This window comes from Mustela nigripes, chromosome 6 (genome assembly GCF_022355385.1).
Source record: "Mustela nigripes isolate SB6536 chromosome 6, MUSNIG.SB6536, whole genome shotgun sequence".
NCBI lineage: Eukaryota > Metazoa > Chordata > Mammalia > Carnivora > Mustelidae > Mustela > Mustela nigripes.
Genome location: NC_081562.1, coordinates 8,312,387 through 8,337,685, shown reverse-complemented (window position 1 = coordinate 8,337,685; position 25,299 = coordinate 8,312,387). Strand labels below are relative to the sequence as shown.

The following is a 25,299-nucleotide window of genomic DNA, read 5'->3' as shown; positions in this document are numbered from 1 at the left end:
TGGGGGAAGTAGAGCCTCTCCCGCACGCACGCGCGTGCATGTACACACACACACACACACACACACACACACTCGCGCGTGCGATGGTGAGGGAGAAGCTCCTTGTCCCGCTGTCATGCAGAACCCCACCTAGCCCTCCCGATTCTGTTTCTGAGGCTCACAGTGGAGGAGGTGAGCTTGGTTGTAGCCGAGATGTTAAGAGTAAGCATTGCGTATGTGAAAGTTATGGCTCCCGAGCCACACACTTCCTTCCTGCTCATACCCTTATACCATTTTCTTTTCTTTTAAAATTAGTAGTTACTACAAGTGTGCTTCAAGGGTCCTCCGCACTCCCCATCCAGACCCTTTCGGGGGTCCATGAGGTCACAACCATTTTAATAATACTGACATGTATATGCCTTTTAGACTCACTCTCTCACGAGTGTGCTGTGGAGTTTTCCAGAGGCTTCCTGACATACGATACTGCAAAAGACTGAATGCAAAAGCAGATACGAGGATACAGCTGCTGTCTCATAAGCCAGACATTAAAGATATTTGCAAAAGTGTAAAACAATGGTACTTTTCTCAAATTTCTTTATCCTCTAAATATTATTTTTAACTTAAAGATGTTATGTGCAATAATATATTAATATTTTAAAATGGATATTTATGAGTAAATATCTTAAATTTTTCATAGCCTTAATTTTTAGTATGGGTAAATACTGATATTTTTAACCCACATAAACAGACACTCTTTAGGGTCCTTAATAATTTTTTGGAATTGTAACGAGATCCTTAGGCTATAAAACGTTTGCGAATCACAGCTTTAAGTCCTGTCAGTTCTGCTGGACTCCTAGTTTCTCTCTGAAAGCTGTCCTGTTCTGATTGTCTGGCTCATTGTTTTCTCTGAGTTGTCTTAACTTCTGTGCCACGTAGCTTAGTGCTTTTAGTTCTTGTGCAATTGATTGCTGTGCTGATTTTCTTCTCCTTATCAGTAGTGTTAAGATCTCTGAGGACAGGGATCATCTGTTAAATGAGAGTTTTTTGAGGTGTCCATGATGTACCTGGCTGAGCACAGCATAAATGGTGGTTATCGGGGGACGCCTGGGTGGCTCAGTTGGTTAAGCAGCTGCCTTCGGCTCAGGTCATGATCCCAGGGTCCTGGGATTGAGTCCCACATCGGGCTCCTTGCTCGGCAGGGAGCCTGCTTCTCCCTCTGCCTCTGCCTGCCTCTTTGTGCTCGCCCGCTCTCTCTCCCTCTGTCTCTGACAAATAAATAAATAAAATCTTTAAAAAAAAATGGTGGTTATCGGTTAATGGTTATCCATTTTATTATCATCTCCAATATAAATATTAAAATTTCCCTAACTTACTGGTTTTATTGGTGAATGCATTTAAAATTTTGTGAACTTTAATAGAAATAGCTATTTGATTAAAAAAAAAACGCCTACATCAAATTAATATACACTATGGAAAAAAAGAATAAAGCCTTTTTGATCATGATTCATCTGTAAATTTGGAATAAAAACTGAACATGTTAAACTGTTTAATTCTGATGCGACCAACAATGGAAGTAAAACCTGGCCATAGCCCCTTGCTCTGAAACCGCGAGCATCATGCTGGGCGCTTAGTAAGCATCCAGTAAAGCGGGCCGAGTTGACTCTGCTGTTTCAGTAGCTGCCTCTGCTGTTCCTGTAGCCAGCAGTCATCATTCCCTACCGTCCCCACCCCCACCTCCAAGTGGTGCCTGCTTGTGTTTAGGTTACTTCTGAAGACCCATCTGTTAAAGGATTGACAGGTCGTCCTAGACTAAGCTAGAAGGCATTAGTTGACCCCACTGAATACGTAGCTAAAAGTGAGCCCATACCCTTTTCTTCATCCCTGCTTCAGACTGAGCTTATTTTTCTTAGGCAGCCATCCTTGACTTACAGAATACATGAATAAATGTAACACTTTTGTGCCATGGACCTGTCAGTCCCAGAGTTTCCTTCACAGCTTCTCTCTGGAAGTCTAGGGGTCCCGCACAAGTAGCCCTCTGCCCTGAGAGGCCTCTGTACGCTGCCCCTGTTTTAAATGATGATACAGTAGTAAAGAAGACTCACATGCTGCCTTCAGTAGTCTGTACAACATAAACAAGCCTAGTGGAAATATATACCAGTTGTCTCTAACTCAGAACAAGTTCCCATCCAGACCACCTGTGGCAAGAGTGTGGCATTAAGGGGTGCCTGGGTGGCTCAGTTGGTTAAGCAACTGCCTTCAGCTCAGGTCATAATCCCGGAGTCTCAGGATCGAGTCCCGCATCCAGCTCCCAGCTCTGCAGGGAGTCTGCTTCTCCCTCCGACCTTCTCCTCTCTCATGCTTTCTCTCTCTCTTTCCCTCCCTGCCCCCAACCCCTCGGATAGATAAATAAAATCTTAAAAGAAAAAAAAAAGTGCGGCATTAAGAAAGCCTTCATAGAAGATGTTTTCCTATACCTGCATCTTGAAGGTGGGGAAGAAATTTGCCTTGTGAGCAGGAAGGCAGTCCAAGTAGAAACAGTATATACAAACTCACTGGCTCGTGAAGCCTTGTGGTGTTTAAAGAAAACTGAAAGCAGTGTGATGTTGTGAGATGGAGCTGAGAGGGGAACAGGTCCTGGGCTTTGGAAACCACCTAGTGAGAATTGGATTTTGTCTTGAAGATGGACGTTGCACTTTATAAAGGCAGTTCTGATGGCAGTGGGGGTACAAGGGTCTTGAGGGTGTAAAAAAATGGTGAGAAACTACCAGAACTAATGCAGTGGTAGTAGGAATAGGGAAGAAAGTACATCCTGAACTAACTGACAGAGTTAGGTGAGAAGAAGATACTGATGACGGTGCCAGGTTTTTTTACTTGAGTGGGACGACAGTATTCCCAAGTGAGGCGGAAGGAGAAGAACACAGTTTGAGGGAAGATTATGAAGTTTTAGGTGTGTTGCATTTTAGGGACCTGTGGAACATGAGGCAAAGAGCATTGACCTTGGGCAGTTTATAGAAGGCTTTGAAGATGGTAAGAAAAGTCAGGATGACAGAGATTGGGAGTTTTCAAGACATAGATAGGAGTTGAATCTATGGGGGAAGATAAAGATGTATGTGTATAACAAAGAGGGAAAGGGAAGGCTGTAACTCCCAAGGAACATACCAGTAATGAAAGGACGAGCAGAGAAAGATTCTATAGTAAGAGTCTGCAAAGAAATGGTGTAAGAGGTGGCACAAGTAATGAATTTGGCTCCTTCTGTGGGGTAAAGGGACATGATCTATGACAGTTTGGTATCAGAATTGGCCTCAGTCCTTGAACTCAGGAGTTGAGTTTGGTTACCCCACCACAACACATGTACCCCTGCCCCCATGTGCAGAGGCAGCAGCTCCTCACCCAGCAACCCTCTGCTCCGTTGTGAATCTGAAAATCAGCAGCGTTGACAAAGGCCTGGGGCAGGTGCAAGCCCAGGGAGACAGGAGGACCAGGCCCAGCTAAGAGACCAGCAACTAAAACAAGGTACCCCTGGCTCAGTGACTGCATCTGCACTATCTTTTTTTATTTTTTATTTTTTTTAACATTTTACCGTTAAGTAAGCTCTACAAACACGGGGCTCCAACTCACAACCCTGAGATCAGAAGTCTCATGCTCCACTGCCCCTGGATCTGCAGTGTCCTTGATAACAAGATAGGAAAGGGTCCCCCAAATGTTGAGACCTTCAGGTCATTCTGATTTTTAAATGTGAAAGAGAGGTTAAAACAAAAACAACTGAATGATAGCCATTGTATTTGATAATGGGATTGATAGGGGAAGATGTCCTATTGCAATGATTAATAAGCGAATGAGAGGTAAGGAAGGGTACAAAAGCTAGAGGAGACTTTAGGATTAAAGAAGATGGTATTCAGAATGTGCAGACTGGAACATTTTACAGAACTTCTAAAGTGTTGAACTTAAGTAGAGGTGACCTGAAACTGCACAGGTAACATTTCCAGATCTTGGAACAATCATAAGGCTTGTGTATTGGCAGATAAGTAAACCCATCTGCCTGCAGCAGCCCATCTCCTCCACCTGTGTGGCTTGGGCTTTTGATATTATTTGTGTTACTTAATTTTTTTTCATGATTTTATTTATTTATTTATTTATTTTATTTATTTTTTTTTATTTGACAGAGGGAGAAACACAGCGAGAGAGGGAACACAAGCAGGGGGAGTGGGAGAGGGAGAAGTAGGACTTCCCGCTGACCAGGGAGCTCAATGTGGGGCTTGATCCCAGAACCCTGGGATCGCGACCTGAGCCAAAGGCGGACTCTTAACGACTGAGCCACCCAGGAGCCCCTTTGTGTTATTTAATTAAATCAGTTCCTTCTCACCCACTTGGGCTGAGTGCCCTGCTTATAGAGCTGGACATGTGGTACCCTCCTATCAGCCACGATTGTCCTGGCATCTGGGCTCGCCTCCTGGAAAGGCCTTTCCGGCTCCCTTGCTGGTGTTTTGCTCCACGCTCACATCTGCTGCTTCACTTAAGATGCCTCTTCCAGACATCTTGCTTGAAGTCGGGCCCGTTGCCAATGACGTAAGTGGTCAGGGCTTTCAGCGTTACTTGTGACTGAGTTAAAAGTTTAAAGTATGCTTGACCCCCGAGCAGCGCAGGGGCCAGGGATGCCTGACCCCCTGTGCAGCCGGAAATCTGTGTATAACTTTGGCCTCCCCCAAAACTTAACTAATTATTGACTGGAAGCCTACCAATAATATAAGCAGTCAATTAACACTTATTTTGTATTTCATATGTATTACATACTGCATTCTTACAATAAAGTAAGCTAGAGAAAAGAAAGTGTTTTGAAGATAATCATAAGGGGGAAAATGCATTTTTAGAACTGTCCTATTAAAATATCTACATAGAAATGAGCCTACACTGTTCAAACTCATGTTGTTCAAGGGTGAACTGTGTATTCCTTTTTTTTTTTTTTAATGTTTTATTTATTTGTCAGCGAGATAGAGAGAGAAAGCAAGCACACAAGCAGGGAGAGTACCAGCAAGCAGGGGGAGAAGCAGGCTCCCTGCTGAGCGAGGAGCTCAGTGCGGGACTCAGATCCCAGGACTCTGGGATCATGACCTGAGCCAAAAGCAGATGCTTAACTGACTGAGTCAACCAGGCATCCCTCTTTTTTTTTTTTTTTTAAGATTTATTTTATTATTTTAGAGTGTTTGTGAGCAAGGTGAGGAGTGGGGCAGAAGGAGAGGGAGGGGCAGAATCCCAAGCAGATTCCCCACTGAGCATAGAACCCAACACAGGGCTCAATCCACGATCCCAAGATCATGACCTGAACTGAAACCAAGAGTCCGATACTCAACCAACTAAGCTACCCAGGCACCCGGAACTGTATATTCTTAATAGTCTAAATCCCAGAATTATGCCTGGAAATTAAACTGATAACAGTGGGGAGTCCTGGGTGAGGGTAGGGGCGAGGGGACTGTGATCAAGGAAGAGCCTTATCCATATCGCTTGAATTTTTTAAAATGAGAATTAGGCTGAATAATCACATTTGAAAATTAAAACTATGCCATATTAAAGTAGTAAAGTGAATATAATTTATTGGAAATGTCCTTCTTTCCTAGGAAAGATGTAGGCTTGATTGCATCCCATGAGTTCAATTAGGTAGTGGGCTTGGAGGAGCTCTTGAAGTCTACTTGAAGTTTAGCAGGGCCTAGTTGTGATTTAGTTCAAGACCCATGAAACCTTCCCAGCTGCGTATGGATCTCAAAGCCAGTATGGTTGCTCTGCAAGAGAGCAAACTGGAATGCTTCAAATAGTTTAGTGCTGTGGCTGTATACAATCCAATGGTAGGGTTACAGTGCAGTTCCGAACATTTCAAAATGATGTTTTGAAGGAATTTGCCATTACTCGTACCTTAGAAGGAAAACAGTGCTGTAGATAACTTCAAGATAATTCCAAATGTTGATTTTAGAATCAAATGTTATCTTTGTCTTAAGTACAAGTGCATCTGATAAAGGAGGTTCACAGCCCTGCAGAGAAGCTTAGGGAAACCATTCTGTAAAAACTGGTTTCTAGAGTGCTTGGAAATTGCCCAGTTTCCTTCGCCTGCCTCTCCTCTGCTTCAGCTCCTTTTCCCCTCACTGAACACAGGCAGGCATCTGAGCCCACCAGCCAAGCAGGCAAAGGACTGAACTAGTGTCCTAAGCTTGTTTGTTAACAAGATACGTGATGGTGGGCTACTTTATGAAGTTGGTACAGAGTTTAGACAACTGGTAAGTCTAGAGAAGTCATGGTTAGCCTGGGCAGAAACTAATCAGGATAGAGAACTGAAAATTAGTCAGGGTTGTTCTCTTGACAATCTGTAGGTGACAAAACATGAAAGAATTGAATCTTTTTCTGAGGTGCTGAGGGTCATGCATAACCACATAGCTCATGTCCTCCATGAGGGCCAGACCCGTCTGGGAGGTTCCAGCCCGCACCTTCAGCTTTTCCTGGTGCCATTTAACGGGGAGGGCTCCACACTGAAGTGCTGAGTTATTGGGAGGCTGTCGGGATTAAGTTCAGTTGTTTATCCTGCTGGATACCAAATTCTAAGATGGGTAAGACGCAGAGAGCCCTTGTTGTCAAGAAGCCCCCGTTGAGTGTAGAAAGCAGACCCTCAGACACTACCCGCATTGTATGGTATATCTCAGAGGAGGGACACTTAGGGTAGCTAAGGACAGTACAGAAAACTTTCATGAGATAATTCCGGACGCAGATCTTACAAGAGGAGTAGATGGGAATTAAGCAAAGGGCCCTCAGTGCGTGTATTTCAGGCAAGGAAACCATGCACAGTCCCTGTGAGGAGGATATGAAGTGATGATAGAGGTAGAGAGATCTTGAATTTTACCTTAAAGGTAATGGGTAATTATTGACTGAATCTTGGCAGCAATTTACTCAGAGGTCACGTTTGCTTTTTAGAACAGAAGATGGCTGGGTTAACGGTGTGTATCGTAGGAGAATAGGGATAATGATTAAAATATCACTAATACTCATCATAGTGCAATTCCATCCGAGATTTATTTATTCAAACACTGCTAAAAAAATAAACGAAGGGAGAAGTGCTGATAGATAAGAGGGCAGCAAGATGCTTTCAAGATTCCCTGAGCACCATCTCAAATACTAAGATGTGATGTGGAACTAAAGCTGGAACTCATAGTCTGCAGCCGTGGGGACAGAATACATTTTCTTGGACAGAAACATTTTTTTTTAGGATTTTATTTATTTATTCGACAGAGATCAAAAGTAGACAGAGAGACAGGCAGAGAGAGAGGAGGAAGCAGGCTCCCTGCCAAGCAGAGATCCCGATGTGGGGCTCCATCCCAGGACCCTCTGAGATCATGACCTGAGCTGAAGGCAGAGGCTTAACCCACTGAGCCACCCAGGCGCCCCTCTTGGACAGAAACACTTAAACTGATTGTGAAACCAAGGACCCAACTTCCAAACAGTGACAGGTTTTCTGACAGCAGTGCAGACGCTAATCACAGATGAGTTTCCTAGGGCTTGTCCGGCATTCTTTTGACCACTTTTGCACACACACAGAAGTCCAGCCTTGAGCAGATCTCCTTCTGGCATTTGTTTCTGCCATTGCAAAATGAAGGGACTGGCTTGGGACCTCTAAATGTCGAATATGTTGTGGCTTTCATTTCATACATGTTCGCACATCTGTGTGTCCAGATGTGTACGGATGTATTTCATAAATACAAAGAGAGAGACATTCTGTCAGGACATAAATACAGTTTTCACTGCATCCATTAGCAGCTTGCTGTGATCCAGCTTGATTTTGACGAGGTCCTTCCAGCCATTATTTGGGAGCGGACGGGGGAGGAGCAAGAGTAGGGGCGGGAGACTAGCCAAGCTGCCTCCGCTAGCGAGGAATGATAATGGCAGCGGAAGTGGAGAATTCACATGCTGTGAATCTGAAATGACAGGATTGCTGATGAGGCTGTGAGGGGCCTGGGATAGGGGGAGAAATCCAGGATCGCCCTGAGGTGCTGACCCAAGCACAGGGCAGAGGGTGGTGCCCTTGATAAGACAGTGGGGACTGAAGAATGAGGTTCAGGCAGGGGATGAAGAGGACCGTTTGGGATGCGATGAATCCAAAGTGGTTATGAGACATCCTCGCGTCTAATGGAGAAGTTGAAAAGGGAACTTGGCATTTTTCTGGTAGAACACGTAAGGCAAAATCAATAATAAAGGTTTAATACGGGTTTTGGTGGTCCTTCAGAAGGTATTTCTGGGGTTTTTTAGAGATTTTCTTTCTTTCTTCATTCATTCATTCATTTATCTAGAGAGAACGTGCAAGTATAGGGAGGGAGAGGGAATCTCAAGCCAGCTCAGCACTGAGCATGGAACCTCACGACCCTGAAATCATGAGCTGAGCTAAGCTTAAACCAAGTCGATGTTATACCAGCTGAGCTCTCCAGACGCCCCTCTGCTCACATTCTTTATTGAGCATGTGGTGGGTGCCCTGCCCTGTACTGTTTTACACATATTCCATTTAGACTTCCAACGAATGCCGTGAAGAAGGTGCTGTTCCCGTTCTCAGTGTTGAATGAGGAAGCTGAGGCTTGAGAGCTTAGGGCATTGGCCCAACCGTCGATAGCTGGTGGATGAAAGGGCCTGAATTAGTGCGATTCTGCCCGACTCGGAGCTGAGCCCTGCCGCCCCCCCATGGCATCTTGCCGTGAGCACGCCCCTCATTGTGGTTTTTCTCTCTTTTCAGGGTTTGGGTTTTTTGCACTGAATGTAGTCTAGCCTCATCTTCACGGGTTCGTGTTGCCCCAGGATACTGTCAAAGGTAAGTTTTTAAAAAATTTCAATCCACGATGTATTGGCAGTGAAATGGGAGAGTCTTTATCTTAAAAAGAAGAAAAGTACATGTTGATGTATTGCTCCTTTCCCGGGTCGTTCCACGAGGATATGGAAAGTGGCCATCACAGCGGCTCTCTGCATTTCTCCTTCAGTAGGTCCCTTTGAAAAGCACATCAGTCCAAATGATTGATAGTAACATGTGGTGCCTCATCCTTTTATAAAGCTAGAATTTGTTATTAGGATTTAGCAATTGCACAGTATTCCGTGAGTGTATTCCTAGCTTCACTGCCTCTAGTCTGTCTTCACTCCAGTCTGTCGTCCGCAGTACTGCCAGGACCAGCTTTCAGAATGAGGTATTCACTCAGTCACTCCTGTACTCAAGCAGCTCTCGGGGCTTTCAGCTGCTACAGCTGCCATCCTACAAACTGCTTGAGAACCTAATTCCCATCAGTGCTTCTGGCTGCTTTTCTAGTGTCCCCGATCTGTTGTACGCCCTACTGGGCCATTTTCTGTTTCCCAAATACAGAATTCTTTTTCTCAGCTTTGTGCCTTGGTGGACGCTTTCGCAGCTCTCCACAGCGATCCACTGCTCTTTCTCGTATCTTTTCTATCGTCCCCTCTTCTAGGCCACGTTGGCAGAATTTCTTTCTCATCTGTATTCTAGGTACACCCATTACCGCGACCATGATACAGTATTCAGTATTTTATATTAGATATTTATTTATCTCTGTCTCCTTTGCTAGTCTGTAAACCCTTTGAGACTTCTTGGAAAGGAACAAACTGTTTCTTTAGCGCCTGTTGGCGGATACCTTGCTGAGCGCTGTGCATATGTTACTTCATTTAATCCTTGTAACACCTCCTCCTGACCAGTTTTATGGATGAAAATAATGAAGATTAGAGCGTTAAGTGCCCAGGATTACACAGCTAATAACCGACAAAGAATTATGAATGATTCTGCTCCTTCAAAGCCAAAGCTCTTCTCCTGGAGCTCTCCTGCTGAGCTTCACTGGGTGTGTGGTAGGGACCCAGGAAATAGCTATTGAACTGATAGAATTTCAAATTGCAGTTTAAATAAAAAAGGACTTTAGTTGATTAATTTGGTCCTTCCTATATAGAAATTTATTGACTATTACATTCCAGGTATACAGTTTTAAGTAACCTATGAGTATAGACATTAACGAGATCTAGTGTCCGGTGGCAAAGGGTTGACGGTGTCATAAGGGAGGCATCTGTGTAAGCAAGTAAAGTCAGTAGAGCATCACAGGAATAATAGGATAATAGATAATATAATAGAATAATAGAATTCCAGTAAGATCCTTGGGGGACATGGAGGAAGGACTCATCAGTTCTGCGCAGAGATGGATCAGGGAATACTTTTGAAAAGCTGAGTCTTGAATGATGAGAGGAGGGTGTTCTCTGGTGGTACCAGAGGAGGGAAAGGCAGAAGGAGTAGTATGAACAAAAACATGGAACCCGGAAATAATCTGGCATATTTGTGAAACCTGTAAGCAGTTCATTATGACGGGAGCAAAGGGAAAAAGAGGTCTGGCCGATGACACGGGAGAGACCTGTGAGGGCTAGATTCTGGAGAACTTGCAAGGTGGGAATACATTTGCCACCTTGGAGAGGAGACCTAGCCTGGATGCGGTGTGATGTACAGTTTTACTCATGTTTGTCGTTAACATCTGTTAAGTCCTGTTCTGTGTGTGCTAAAGCACTGCCAGGTCAAGACTGCCAGTCGCTACCACATATAGCAAGCTGGTGACAGCTCTGAGATGACATCATGTGCCGGAGCAGAAATGAGATGCTCATGTTGTCACGTCATCTTTGACAGCTTTGCTGCCACTTGTTCGGCCCTCCAGTGAATTTTCACAGAAGTGGGCTTTACCTTGACTTTTTCATCACTCTCTTAGCACCAGTACACTGGTCCCTTTGTCACTTCCCAAGTGGAACCCAGAGCTCAACCTCATACTTCTGCATGGCCTACTTCATTCTCCTTCCATTTTGTCAGAAGGGCAGTAAAATTCACAATGTAGACTAAACTATAAGCTGTGGTTTCACAGGAATATCACCAAGGTTTTTTCAAGAAACTCCTTTAGAGGGGCGTCTGGGTGGCTCAGTGGGTTAAGCCTCTGCCTTCAGCTTGGGTCATGCTCTCAGAGTCCTGGGATCAAGCCCCGCATGGGCTCTCTGCTCAGCAGGAAGCCTGCTTCTCTCTCTCACTCTCTCTCTCTCTGCCTGACTCTCTGCCTACTTGTGATCTCTCTCTGTCAAATAAATAAATGAAATCTTAAAAAAAAAAAAAAAGAAACTCCTTTAGAAAAAATAAGAATAGGGGTGCCTGGGTGGCTCAGTAGGTTAAAGTCTCTGCCTTCATCTCGGGTCATAATCCTGGGGTCGAGCCCTGCAGCAGGCTCTCTGCTCAGCAAGGAGCCTGCTTCCTCTTCTCTCTCTCTGCTTCCCTCGCTGTCTGCTTGTGATCTCTGTCTGTCAAATAAATAAATAAAATCTTAAAAAAAAAAGTGAGATTAGGTCCAAAACCATACACAAGAAAAATGATGTGTAGTAAGTAGGGAGACTATATGGTATTAATCAGAAAAGATTTTTAGAAATAAAAATTTACTGGATATTGGAAGGGGAGAGATGTGGATTGATGGTGAGGGGAAGGGCTTTCAAATGGGGCATGGACTGCATAGATAGAAATTAAATGTGAAACTAATAATACAGTCTATGTGAATTAAATTGAATTTAAATTAAAAAAAATTTATTTATTTATTTATTTATTTTTAAATATTTTATTTATCTATCTGAGAGAGAGACAGTGAGAGAGAGCATGAGCAAGGAGAAGGTCAGAGAGAGAAGCAGACTCCCCATGGAGCTGGGAGCCCGATGCGGGACTCGATCCCAGGAATCCAGGATCATGACCTGAGCCGAAGGCAGTCCTCCAACCAACTGAGCCACCCAGGCGTCCCTAAATTAAAAAATTTTTAAAGATTTTATTAATTTATTTGACGGACAGAGATCACAAGTAGGCAAAGAGGCAGGCAGAGAGCAAGAGGGGGAAACAGGCTCCCTGCTGAACAGAGAGCCCGATGTGGGGCTCGATCCCAGAACCCTGAGATCATGACCAGAGCCAAAGGCAGAGGCTTAACCCACTGAGCCACCCAGGCACCCCTAAATTAAATTTTTTTAAAAAAGAAATTAAATTAGCAAGTTGTGTGGAGAGAGTGGAGAGAAGGTTTGCCTGAGTGAAGTGGGGGATAGTGTGTGTTTGGGAAGTAGCTAAAAACAGTTGAAAAGTTTATAAAGTAAAAGTCTGCTATTCGTATCCAATGGTAATGGGATAATTGGGAAGATAAGGCGGATACAGAAAACTTAATTCTGAAGAGAAGACTTTCCATATATAACCTGGAATTGAAGAGGACCTGATAAAAAACGTTCTCTCCCCTGAGTGAGTTCTGAACCACAGACATAGGATAAAGGAGTAAGGCAGGTGGAGAACAGATTATCACTTTTATTACCATTCAAGTTGACATAGAATCAGCTTGTGTCTAACAGCAAGTCAGCTTTCTAATACTCAGCTCTGAAACTTAACAGGCTTCCTCACCCAGCAAGACGAGTCATGGACAGACCTCTGCCTCCTAGGAAAAGGAAGGAGCAGAGCAGAATAGGTGCTGCCACAGGAAGGGCCTAGGGGGGTGCTGGACTGTGCAGGCCCAGTTTCTCCTTCCAGACTCACTGACCGAACAAGGCACTTCACCCTGACAGCATGTGTCGGGAGTATAAGGCTAACAGCAGTAAAGGGATGTGGCCTCATGTGGAAGGAAATGTCTAGAGTGGGCAAGTTCTCCTCCCCTAACACATAGTGGCTCTTGTCTCCTAGCACATGGGTCTTAAGTAGTAATCCAGGTCACGTTGGCTCTGTCCCTCCCCTCTAGGGTGGGAGGGGGGACATCTCAGGACACTCCTGCTCCCACTTTCAAGAGGACAGACCCCCACTACCACTCTTTTCTTGGGCATTTTCTTGGGCAAAATTGATAGACAAAATAGGATTTTGCCCCCCAGGAGATCCTAAAATGGATCAGCACAGCATATAAATTATACAAACTCCAAGACTAAACAAAATTGTTTGAGCACTCTCCCCATAGCCGCCAGATTCAGAAAGTAAGCCTGCCTCCTGCCCACGAGCAGTAATTTCTGATAAAAGTATGTTCTCAGAACGCTGTACTCAGTCTTGCCACCTTGGTGTCTGAGGGAGGATGGGTGAGGTCCTCTTGGTTTGGGGCTCTCCAGGGTATCCGGTTACCCCATGCCAGTGTGCAGAATCCACAACTTGGACACTTCCACCCAATTTGGAAAAATCTGCCAGCAGGAGATTAAATTTGGAACTGGGCCTTTACCATATCTCAAAAAAACCCAGCCAGTGTACAGACTTCTGCTTTAAAAATTAATCCTTGAAGTATCACCTTCTTTTTGCAATATTTAGGGATTTATAGTAGTGGTGTCCCCAGTTACCAAGTTCCTTCCCTTCCTCCGTAAGTTCCCTGGCTCCCTGCCTTCTATGAGTATAGTGAGACAACTCTTCAATTTCCGTTTCGCCTTTGGACTGCCTGTGTAAGCCGAGCACGAACAATTTAAACGTAGAACTTCACCCATTTTGTAGCACATGTGCCGTGTGACGTTCAGCTGCCTTGCAGCTTATGTGCAGCAAGCAAATAATTGTTCCACTCATTAAAATCTAAAGAGCCTGTATGAAAAAAGTCTCTTTTCCCTACAGTCTAATCTTTGCCTCAGCCGTGCCTGCTTAGGAAAAGCTGTGCCTGCATAATTCAAGGTCAGGCAGCAGCCTTCTGTACTTTGAAGCCAACCAAGCCTGCTAATGCCCTGTTCCCTTTGCTGAGGCGAGCACGGCTAGCATTTGCTTGCTGGGCCAGAGTGGCCCATGTATGCTGAGGCCACTTGCACAGCTGACATGTAGATGAGCCTCAGTACCGCAACCACCAGACTGTGGCTTCTTTCCTTGCTGTCGCCAGCAAAGCCCCCAAGCCTTTGCCAAGGCTTGTGTGCCTGGCATATTCAGTCTTGTCTGTATAGAAATAGCCACTTACCTGAAGACAGAGTTACCATAACTACAGTCATCACTAATGTCAAAATACAATGTGGCTTGTGGTTTATAAACTTCTAATTCGGCCTCAATAGTGTAAAACTGGTGTATGACAGCAAAAACTCTGGCTCATGTAAACCTCTGCAAGTAAAACTCTGGCCTCATGTAAACCTCTGCAAGATTAAAACACATTGCTCCCTCGTTAAAAAGACCAAGGCCCAAAGTCCTGCCCTAACTGAAGCCTTAGAAATTCCACATGCATGCGCTTGGGTGGCTCATTTGGTTGAGCAGCTGCCTTCAGCTCAGGTCATGATTCCAGGGGTCCCGGGATGGATCCCCGCATCGGGCTCCTTGCTCAGTGGAGAGCCTGCTTCTCTCTCTTCCTTCCCTCTGCCTTCCGCTCTGTCTACTTATGCTCTCTCTCTCTATCTGTCAAATAAATAAATAAATAAATAATCTTAAAAAAAAAAAAAGAAAGAAAGAAAGAAAAGAAATTCCACATGCATTCACTCCCCAAATTTCCCTTCATGTGTGTTTATCAAAACTTTAGTCTCATGTACCAGATATTAGGATCTTTGAGAGACCCAGTAAATAGCAGTCTTTTTCCCTTGGCTGAGTTCTATACCAAGTGAGAAATAAGATAAAAGAGCAGGGCATTTGAAAGACCAAAATATCATCTCTGTTACTAATAAAGCTATATAGGAGAATGTGGCTTACATCTGTAGGCAAGTGAACTTCCTAGCACCGAACTCAATATTCAGCAGGCTTACCTCGTCCCAGATCATTGTGGGGGTCCTGCATTTCGAGTGGAGGAAAGTGCGTGCTCCCTGGGACAGCTGGCTTCCAAAAGGAAGAGACAAGGGCTGAGCTCACATGCCCTGTTTCTCCTTCTGATCTCACCATTCAGAAAGGATCCTCCGCGGTGGAACTTGGGTGCGTGGACAGGAGCCAGGAGGGAAGCCTCGGGAGGGGTGAAGGAGGGTTCCTCTTTCCCAGCACATTCAAATGGAACGGGCACAGAAATCATTGGGGTGTCTTTCTTTGTCCACTGTCCATATAATGCATCATTTAAGAAATACGGTCTCTACATCTGTAAAGCAGAATGAAACTTAAGGACGTCAGTGAAGCAGTTTGCATGTAACATCCTTCTAGGTAGCTTACAGACTTTTTCCGGTGCTGTCAATTTAATTTTCATAGAAAGAGCAAGTTTATTTTTGCACAACTCTCATAAACAGATGAGGGGCAAAACCAGCAAGAGAAAGCCTGTTTCCCTTGCTGTGAGCATCTGTTTCACAGAGGGAACGGGCAGTATTAATTCATCTGGAGTGAGTGTACGATTAACAGAGCTCCCACTCTACCAGTTTGACATTTCATGGCACATAAATACGCACTGGTTCCCAAGAAACCTCATTAGGTGAGCACGGTACTAGGTTCTCCTTTCCCGCGCAACAGATGAAGAGACATTCCCACACTAGACCTCTAGGCTGCTGCGTTAATAAAGAAATTCTCTGCACACGCACATCCTAGCTTTTATATTTTGTAGGTATGAACCTTTTAAGTATTAGAAGGGTTTTTAAACATTGGTTACCTGTAATGTAATGGAGATTTGTTGTGTATCAGTTTGAGTAATTATTCCTCCGGAATTCCATATTGAATAAAAATTTGAATGTTACATACACTTTTCTTAGTTTCCTCATTTTAATTCATAAAATTTAACTAACTTGACTCATTTTATTCTTAGAGGAAACATTACTACTTTTTATTGTTTTGCCCTAGGACAGCCTGTTCTCATGTAAAAATAAATTAACTGATATTTAGCTGATTAAGCAAAACCTCTTTAAAAAGTAGGATCTACCATTAGCATGTACTGTAATTTCAGTTATAAAATATCCCACAAATATTGAACATAAATTATAAACCCAGCCAGTTCCAGTAGCTTATTGTAATATGCAGACAGTATGACTGGCTACAGCCTAACAACTGGCCCACTGCTTTACAGAGGTGGGCATCCTTTTAGGTCACTGATTGTACTGCAGGAATTACTGAAGATTTTCACTGTCACCTCTGCCAAAAACCAAGAAAAAAGAAGAAAGAAATATAGAACTATTTAATATCCCAATGTCGTCAATGACTACCTTCCCCTATCTAACTCTCCTCCCCTAAGGTGGGGGAAAATTGCCTTACCTCTCTCCTTCCCTTCTTACCAAAGATGTGTGTACTAAATTCCTTTTTTTCTCTCTTCTTCCCTCTTTTAGGCAGTATTTGTGTGTTTCTGCAGAGTTTTGCACAGAGTCTGTTCCCATGCAAACCAATGAGGGAGAAGTGTCGGAAGAAAGCAGTTCCAAGGTCAGTGAACTACTAAAGATGCAAACACTTTGGGTAGAAATTAAAAACAGGCAGTGGATGAGTAGAGTGGGTGTTTTGTTTTAGGTGAATTTAGAAACTAGCTTGATTTAAATTAAAACCTAACCTAAGGTTGAGAAGATTTTTTTTTTCTTCTTGATAGCCATTTTTGTTATGCTCCATGACCAATTTAAAACAAATTTTACTGAACTCCTAGAGAACTGTATGCTTCATTTGTGCAATGGTAGCCCTTTATCTTTTAATATTTTATTGTGCAGGCTCTATATTCTTATTTTAAGAAATTAAAATGAGTCAGAAGTGTGTAAGGTAAAAAGTAAAAAGCCTGTCACTTATTCCTGCTGCACAGAGACATTATAATAATTTTTAGACATTTTTTATTATAAATTTTTAAATGGTAATTTGTTAGGTTTGGGTTTTCAGGCTCAGGCATGAATGAATGTTAACCATTGTCAAACCCAGTATGTAAATTGTTATCTGTGTGCTTATGTGTATCTCCATATCTGGCTCCATGTCCTGACTCTCCCTGGGATCTTTCGCTGCCTGGTCAAATGGGACCCTCAGTGTCACCTTGATGTCTCCTTTCAAAGTTGTCCCTCGTCCTTACTGGGCACTCCGAGGGTATCTCACACTGTGTCCTGTGTCCTGGACAGTGCCCAGTCTGCTGCCCTAGACCTTCCTGAGGGGCGTCTTTTTGCTGCTGCCAGTGCTACTGGTCCTCCCTGTGGGAGGGCTTTTTTCCCCTGGTCACTAGAATGCAGTTTTGTGTGACCTAATCACTTTCTTGCAGAGCATTCTGCTGTTTTAGTGAAAGCCGCGATTGTAAATACTGAAGGAAGACAAGTTGACAGAATTAGTATTAATGTAAAACTTCAGAAGCCCTTGAATCCTTCAGAGACACAGTGACTGTTCTTATATTTTTCCCAAGGACCACTTCAGGGCTTATTTAATTTCCCTGCTGTGGACGTAAAAGAGAAAATTGAATAGCACTAACAGAGTTACCCACGAATCTGTCTCATTGTTCCACACTTTAGAAGTTAAATATGAAAATTGTGTTCTGTAAAAAGTTTCTGATGACATATCAGGAAATCCAAAGGCGAGAATATGGACTTCATTGGCCTTCATTTCCCTTAGAAAGAGACTCGTGTGATCTAATTTATTTAGTATTTATGTGCTTGTGTCGGCACACTGATCTGAAAACAGATACTGTTTTGTCTGTTATATGTGACTTTGACTCCCTGAATGCAACGATCCATTTTCTTAGTGCCTGGTCTAGCTGTTGCACATGGAACTGTGCACATCCTGGACTATAGCTGTTTATTTATGCTGTCTTTTTTATTCTTTTAAATTGTGGTATTATTTAAAAAATATACCTTCGTAGTCAGTCAGTCACTTAGTTCACGAACACTTACGGGGCAGCTAGTATGTGCTGATGGTCCCAAGTATGGCGTGCAGAGTTACATAAGGTGGGGTCTCTGCATGGTGGGAACTTGTAGTCTAGTCGAGGGAGGTAACCATACCATAAGGGCAATGATAGTGGTATTACCTGTTTGTTATTAGGAGCTAGGTCAGAGCAAAGAGTTCCTTCTCATTGGAAGCTTCATGACAGAGGAGGTAACACTAGAGTTTTGTTGGAAAGATAAGGAGTTTTTGTTCATTTTTATTGGTTGGTTGGTTGGTTGGTGAGTGGGTGAGTGGAGGTGGGAAGGGCATTGTAAGCAGAATGACGCAAGTGTTGCATATGTAAATGGTCAGGTCTAACAGGAGATGGATTTGAGTGGATTTCAGATATCTTGCTACATATTAAACCACACCACAAATTAGTGGTTTAAAACTACTGTCACAATCTCTTGGCCAGAAGAATTCCAAATAATTTATGTAGGTACTTCACCTTCAAGAATGGAAACCTAGGGCGCCTGGGTGGCTCAGTGGGTTAAGCCGCTGCCTTCGGCTCAGGTCATGGTCCCAGGGTCCTGGGATCGAGTCCCATATCTGGCTCTCTGCTCAGCAGGGAGCCTGCTTCCCTCTCTCTCTCTCTGCCTGCCTCTCTGTCTACTTGTGATCTCTGTCTGTCAAATAAATAAATAAAATCTTTAAAAAAAAAAAAAAAGAATGGAAACCTAAATCCCCCTTCCTTAAATGTGGCTTCACATAGTGGGGAAACCTGACAGACAGCCTCTCAGCCAGATGGTCAAGGTCTACATCAATGGGATGAGTCATGTTTACAGTATGTACCCTTGATGTGATGGGCTGAAGTGGCACCTTACTTCGGTGGTCTTCTTTCCAAAAGCCCATTTTCCCCTCTGATCATGAGAAAAACATCAGACAGATCCTGATAGAGGGATGTCCTGCAAAATATCTGACCAAGACTTCCCTCAAAACTGTCAAGGGAAAACAAGATATGTTGAGAAATTGTCACAGCCAAAAGGAGCCTGAGTTGACATCATGACTAAATGTAATAAAATGTCCCAGAGGAGATGCTGGAATAGAATAGGACTGTTAGATAAGAACTAAGAAAATCTGAGTAAAGTATGGATTTTAGGTAATAATAATGCATCATATTGGTTCATTAATTGTGACAAAGGTACTGAGATAAGATATTAATAATAGAGGAATATATATCTATATGTATATAAAATCACGACCACAGCTTTTGATTATCTCTCATGATTTGTGATTCACTGAGATCTATAGGGCAGTTCTGCTCCAAAGTGGTCTTGGCAGGGGCTGCAGTCATCTGGAGCCCCAACTGGCCCGAAGCATAGAAAATGGCTCACTCACGGGCTGGCAGCTGGCAGTTCAGCTTGAGGCTGTCGACCCAAGCCTCAAGGATCTCCTCCATGTGACCTCTGTACATGGCTTGGGTTTCTCACAGCATGGCAACAGGGATCCAAGATAGAGTACTGCAAGCATGCAGAAGCTGCAGACTTAGAAGTCAAACTGCTTTCCTTTCCCCACCTTCTGGTGAATTAAAACCAGTCCCAGGGCTACCCCAGATTCAAGGGGAGGAGAAACAGATTCCACCTCTCAGCAGGAGGACAAGGAGAAAATTTGAGGTCATCTTTAGTAGTGATTAGAGTGTTGGTGCTAGCTGAAGAGGAGGGAATGATGGAGACCATTATCTAAGATTATCTTGGGCTAAGGAGCGTTAAGAACAGGCAGGAAGGGCGCTCAGTGGGTGGCTCAGTGGGTTAAAGCCTCTGCCTTCGGCTCAGGTCATGATCCCAGGCTCCTGGGATCGAGCACCGAGTTGGGCTCTCTGCTCAGCAGGGAGCCTGCTTCCTCCCTTTCTCTCTGCCTGCCTTTCTACCTACTTGTGATCTCTGTCTGTCAAATAAATAAATAAAATCTTTAAAAAAAAAAAAAAAGAACAGGCATGGAGGTGAGATGTGCTAAATTTTACTATATGATTTGTTCTCCTAACAACCAGTGTTAATGTAGAGGATACACTAGCATATCTGCATCTTGACACTCATTCTCTAAAGCAAGAGAATCTAATTGGCCCAACGTAGCCTGTGGCCTGATTTCCGTTAGTTCTTGAGTTCTCAGAGTCAGATGGCAGGGACCACAGACAAGGAAGTAGATCTCATGAAAGGACGTATGAAGCAGGAGGCAAGAGCCAGCACTCCTGGGACATCTCCAGTCAATGCTGATATAATCTTCCACTTTATTTCTTACCAAGGATGGATCAGAATTTTTAATTTCAACTCCACAGCTGTTTCTTACTTTACATTGAGTATAATTTAGGTTGATATTCTAAACGAGTTGGTGTTAGCTTACTAGTTGTAGGGATTATGCAGCTATAGGCTTGGAATGTTTATTTTTTAAGTGAAATCTGGCAAGCATAGTAAAAATTATCATAAAACTGAGCAGTTGAGTGTTTGTTATCTTATTCTCTGTACTTCTTTGTATAGTTGAGCATTTTATAATAAGACAATAAAAAGAAATAAGCTCTAGAGTTTAAGAATTATAGCTATGAAGTTAAGTGCCCATGTGTCTTTATTAATTACCATAAATAAAAAAACACTTAATCAGGAGGCAAACATTTTAGCTATAGTGTTCTTTTAATTGTTATTAGAGGTAATAAGTAAACATAGTCTTGTCTACAAAGAATAAAGTATAATAAAGTAATACTAAGATCTGTTGATTGGCTTTACATCAGAGAGTTAAATGAGATTATTTAGACTAAGTCTTTTGCCTTTTTTTTTTTTTCCTTTAGGAAGAAAGAGAGCGAGTGTGGTGGGGCAGTGAAGGGGGAGGGAAAAAGGGGGAGAGAGAGAAAGAATCTTAAGTAGGCTCCAAGCCCATCGTGGAAACTGATGTGGGGCTCAATCTCACCACCCTGAGATCATGACCTGAGCTGAAATCAAGAGTCAGATGATTAACCGACTGAGCCACCCAGGCATCCCAAGTCTTCTGCTTGTTTAAGTTTAGGATATCTCTATCTGAGACTGAATCTGATTTAGCAAATTATAACAAGATTTTATGGCTTTTGGTATTTTAAGTGCAGACTGGGAAAGAAACTATTTGTTTCCATAGCTGGCAAACAAACTGGATTGGATTCCAGGTCTGACTCCAAAGTCCATGCTAAGTTCAGTCCTCCATCCCAAAGAAGTTCTCTGCAGAGTAATCAATTCTGTTTACTTAGGTCAGAGAAACTTCTTAGAAAGGTGTAGGAGAATGCATACAAGGAGAGTGGGTGCTTTGTGCATATAAATAATGCTTCTACGAACATTCCTTACACGGTTCTGTGCAGACACGTGCCTTCATTTCTCTTGGGTGGAAAACCGGGTGAATAACCAGGAGTGGAAATGCCAGGTCATATGGTAACTTTGTGTTTTAGTTTTTGAAGAACTGCCAAACTGTTTTCCAAATGACTGTACCATTTTATATTCCCACTAGAAGTATACGAGGGTTCTAATTTGTCCATATCCATACCAATTTGTTATTTTGTGTATTTTTTTATTCTAGTGGATATGAAATGCTATCTCATTGTGGCTTTGATTTATGCCTGGCATTTTTTTTTTAAATGTAAGTGAAAAAAAGTATAATAAAGTAATACTAAGATGGAGGTGACCAGGCCCACCCTGGACTTACTGACACAGAACCTCAGGGCTTGGGAACCTGGGATCTCTGTATTTTCCAAGTGCCCCAGATGACCCCTAAGGCAGTAGTGCACAGATCACATCTGAACTAGGGAGCACTCAGAGACGGCAGAACCAGTAAATTCTTTAAAGTTGTCTCTGAAAGGTAAGCCATACACAAACTTCAGGGTAGGGTTGCATCTGGGGAGGGAGGAAAAAGATTGAGTTGGAAAAGGACTGGCTACATACACAGAGGGCCTCAACTGTTCACTGTATCCGTATTTTTATTTCTTTAAAAAAGAGGGAGAAATCTGAAGCAAATATGATAAAGCAAGTATGCTAAATCTGAGTGGTGGTTACATGGGTGTGTTTGCTTTTTTATTCTATTTTTTTCTACATCTTAAAAAATTTTCCTAATTTATAGAAAGAGAAAATTCTGTTTTCTCTCTGGCCCCAACCTTCATGTTTGTATTCCATCTAGCAAAAAAGAGAGAACTTGTCACTTACCTTGAAAGGCTTTATGAAGATTGTACATTCAGCTGTGCTTTTATATTTCTTTGACCAGAATTTAATGACATGACCACAATAAACTTCAAATGATGTTGGAATATGCGTTAGCTAAAATTGATAGGTTCTGCTGCTAAGGGGGAAGTGCTTCTATGTCAGAAAAGTCAGCCACATTATCCAGTATGCTGCTGTTATACTGGTCTTGCCCGTCCTGTAGTTGTACAATTTTTCTTTTAAACCTAGAATTTTAAAAAGGGTTTTTCAAAAGACTAATGTAATTCAATGAGGGAAAGGAAGATCTTTCAGTAAATGGTACCGGAGCAACCAGATATGGAGATACTCGAGCCATGATTGTTATGCCACACACCATACAGAAAACCTGATTTCAGATGGATCAAGGACTGTAAAGCTTTTGGAAAACAACATAAAAGATGTCTCAGTGGGGGTGAGGGGCCAGGAAAAAAAGAGACATTGAAGACATTATGCTTAGTGAAATAAGTTACTCGCAAAAATTTGACCTGGAGTGGTCAAATTCATAGAAACAGAGAGTACTGGGGTGGTTGCCGGGGGCTGAAGGGAGGGGAATGAAAAGTATAGTTTGGGAAGATGGAAAACATTCTGGAGATGTGTGGTGGTGATGGTTGCATGCCAGTGTGAACATACTTGATACCTCTGAACTGTATACTTAAAAATGGTTAAAATACCACAATTTTGTATGAGATTTTATTTTTAAATAATCTCTACACCCACCGTGGGGCTTGAACTTAAAACCCCAAGATCAAGAGTCATGTGGTCTACCAACTGAGCCAGTCAGGTGCTCCTAAAATAATTTTTTTAATTTTAATAAATAATAGATAATAAATTTATTTAATAAAACATTTTTTTAAAGCTGTTGAGACTTCTGCTACTGGACAAGATGGAGTGTCAGGGACAGAATTCACCTTCCTACTGGTGAATTAAAAATAGACAAAAAATAATCTATATATCTGAAACAGCAGTTTAAAAAACATTGGACTGGGCGCCTGGGTGGCTCAGTGGGTTAAGCCGCTGCCTTCGGCTCAGGTCATGATCTCAGGGTCCTGGGATCGAGTCCCGCATCGGGCTCTCTGCTCAGCAGGGAGCCTGCTTCCCTTCCTCTCTCTCTGCCTGCCTCTCCGCCTACTTGTGATTTCTGTCAAATAAATAAATAAAATCTTAAAAAAAAAACATTGGACTTTAGGTAATGAAGAGCAGTGATCACTGAGAAATGGAAAACAAATAAGGTGAGTCCTCTGACCACCCCAGCATACTGGCTTGAGAAAGCTTCCAGGCTACAGATCAGGGAAGAAGAGACCAGGCAAAGCCCAGTGGACCCTCTCAGCTGAGGCAGCCTTGCTGACGTTCTGGAGAGACTAAGACACCTAGAGGTCTGGCCAGAATACTGGAGAGGGAAGAGTTATGCACAGAGAGAACTCTAGAGATCTGTGGAGGATTCATTCTGAGTATCAGCAGAATACCTTGAGACACATGCATATGAGGAAACTATTCATGGCTGGGGCAGGGTAGGGGGACCCATCCAAGAGGCTCAAAAGAAACAATGCCCATAATATTGCCTCTTTCTATACCCTAGAAAACCTCATAACTCATGGACCATTAGGTCGAGTCCTCAGTAGTAGTACTAACAGAGTCCTCACCTCATTGGTAGGGAATGATTAGCCCTGAACTAAACACTACTTTGGTCCAGCCTAGAACATCCTAAAAGCAAGACACAAAAGGAGCAGACTGTTTCACGGTAGTCTAACAGTGTCCCAGAACAAAGCTCAAAAATATTTATAGGAATCCAGAGTATTCAGTACTCAACAAAGTAAAATCTACAATATCTGGTATCTAAGCAAAGATTATAAGACATCTAAAAACCAGGAAAATACACACCATAGTGAAAGGAAAAAAAATCAGTTAATTGAAGTCAACCCACAACTGACAGATTAAAATTAGCAGACAGGAGATCAAAATACTTATTATAACTGTATTTTAATATTCAAAAAATCACATAGGGAAATGAAAGATACTTTTTAAGAAGACTCAAATCAGATTTCTTGAGTTGGAAACTGTAAAATCTGAGATGAAAAATGTACTGGATGAGATTAGTGGCAGATTAGACACTGCAGAATAAAACACTAGAGAATTTAAAGTCATACTAATAGAAAATATCCAGCACAAAACACACAGAGAAAAAAAGAGTAAAAAGCAAAATGTGGAAAGATGATCAGCGTTCTATAGACAACTTCGGGGAACCTAATATACATGCAATTATAGTCTCTGAAGAAGAGGGAAGGGGGCAGAAAAAAACCCAAGAATTAACGGTCCCAAATTTGATAAAAACTGTAAACCCAGACATCCAAGAAGTTAAATATTCCTGAAACATGAAGAAAACCACACTGAAGCATGTCATAATCAAATTACTCAAAACCAGTGACAGAAAAAATCTGAAAAGCAGAGGACAAAAGACACTTATGTTAACAGAGAAACAAAGATAAGGATTTGTCTTTGGAAACAATGCAAAGAAGACGACAACAGTGGTCTATAAAGTGCTGAAAGATAAACTGTTGATCATAAATTTTGTAATCAGTGAAATTTCTTTCAGGAACAAAGGCAAAATAAAGTCTGTTTCAGACACACAAAAGCTGAAATAATTCATCATCAGCATACCCTTCCTTACTGTGGGAAATGTGGAAGGGAGAAGGAAGGGGATCCCAGATGGAAATACGAATCTATGCAAAGAAATGAAGAGCTCAAGAAATGGAAATGACGGGGCACCTGGGTGCCTCAGTGGGCTAAAGCCTCTGCCTTCAGCTAAGGTCATGATCTCAGGGTCCTGGGATCGAGCCCCGCATCGGGCTCTCTGCTCAGCCGGAAGCCCGCTTCCTCCTCTCTCTCTTCCTGCCTCTCTGCCTACCTGTGATCTCTGCCTGTCCAATAAATAAATAAAATCTTTAAAAGAAAGAAAAAGAAATGGAAATGACATGGGTAGATACAGAAGACCTATTACTTAAGTCTCTTTAAAGGAGAACTGATTGTTTGAATAAAAGTCATACAAATCCAGTGTAGGTTTATAGGTATGTATTGTACACTGATAGCAGCCTAAAGGCCAGGGCGGGGAGATGGAAGAATACTATCGTAAGGTTCCCATGTTACATGTTAATTAGCTTAATCTCACTTGAAGAGAAGGGGATACTTCCCCACTCCTTCTGTGAGGTCAGCATTACTTTCATATCAAGACCAAAGATATTCCAAGAAAAGAAAATTACAGAATAGGCTCTCTCATGAAGTGGGTGCTACAATTCTAAACAAAGTTTGAGCATATGATAATACATGGCCAGGGGACGCCTGGGTGTCTCAGTGGGTTGAGCCTCTGCCTTCGGCTCGGGTCATGATCCCAGG

At 42.7% G+C, this 25,299-nt stretch overlaps 1 protein-coding gene across 6 annotated transcripts in view; it reads left to right on the top strand.

Annotated features, from left to right (window-relative positions):
• TNRC6B (trinucleotide repeat containing adaptor 6B) overlaps positions 1-25,299 on the top strand; it is a 246,345-nt gene that overhangs the window by 55,131 nt on the left and 165,915 nt on the right. For 5 of the 6 annotated variants that reach the window (XM_059401952.1, XM_059401956.1, XM_059401957.1 and 2 more), the window contains exons 2-3: positions 8,735-8,809; positions 16,183-16,273. In XM_059401952.1, coding sequence (XP_059257935.1) covers positions 16,229-16,273 — 45 coding nt within the window. In that variant the 5' untranslated portion in view covers positions 8,735-8,809; positions 16,183-16,228. The remainder of the gene's footprint in view (positions 1-8,734; positions 8,810-16,182; positions 16,274-25,299) is intronic. The other variant, XM_059401954.1, reaches the window with a different exon arrangement.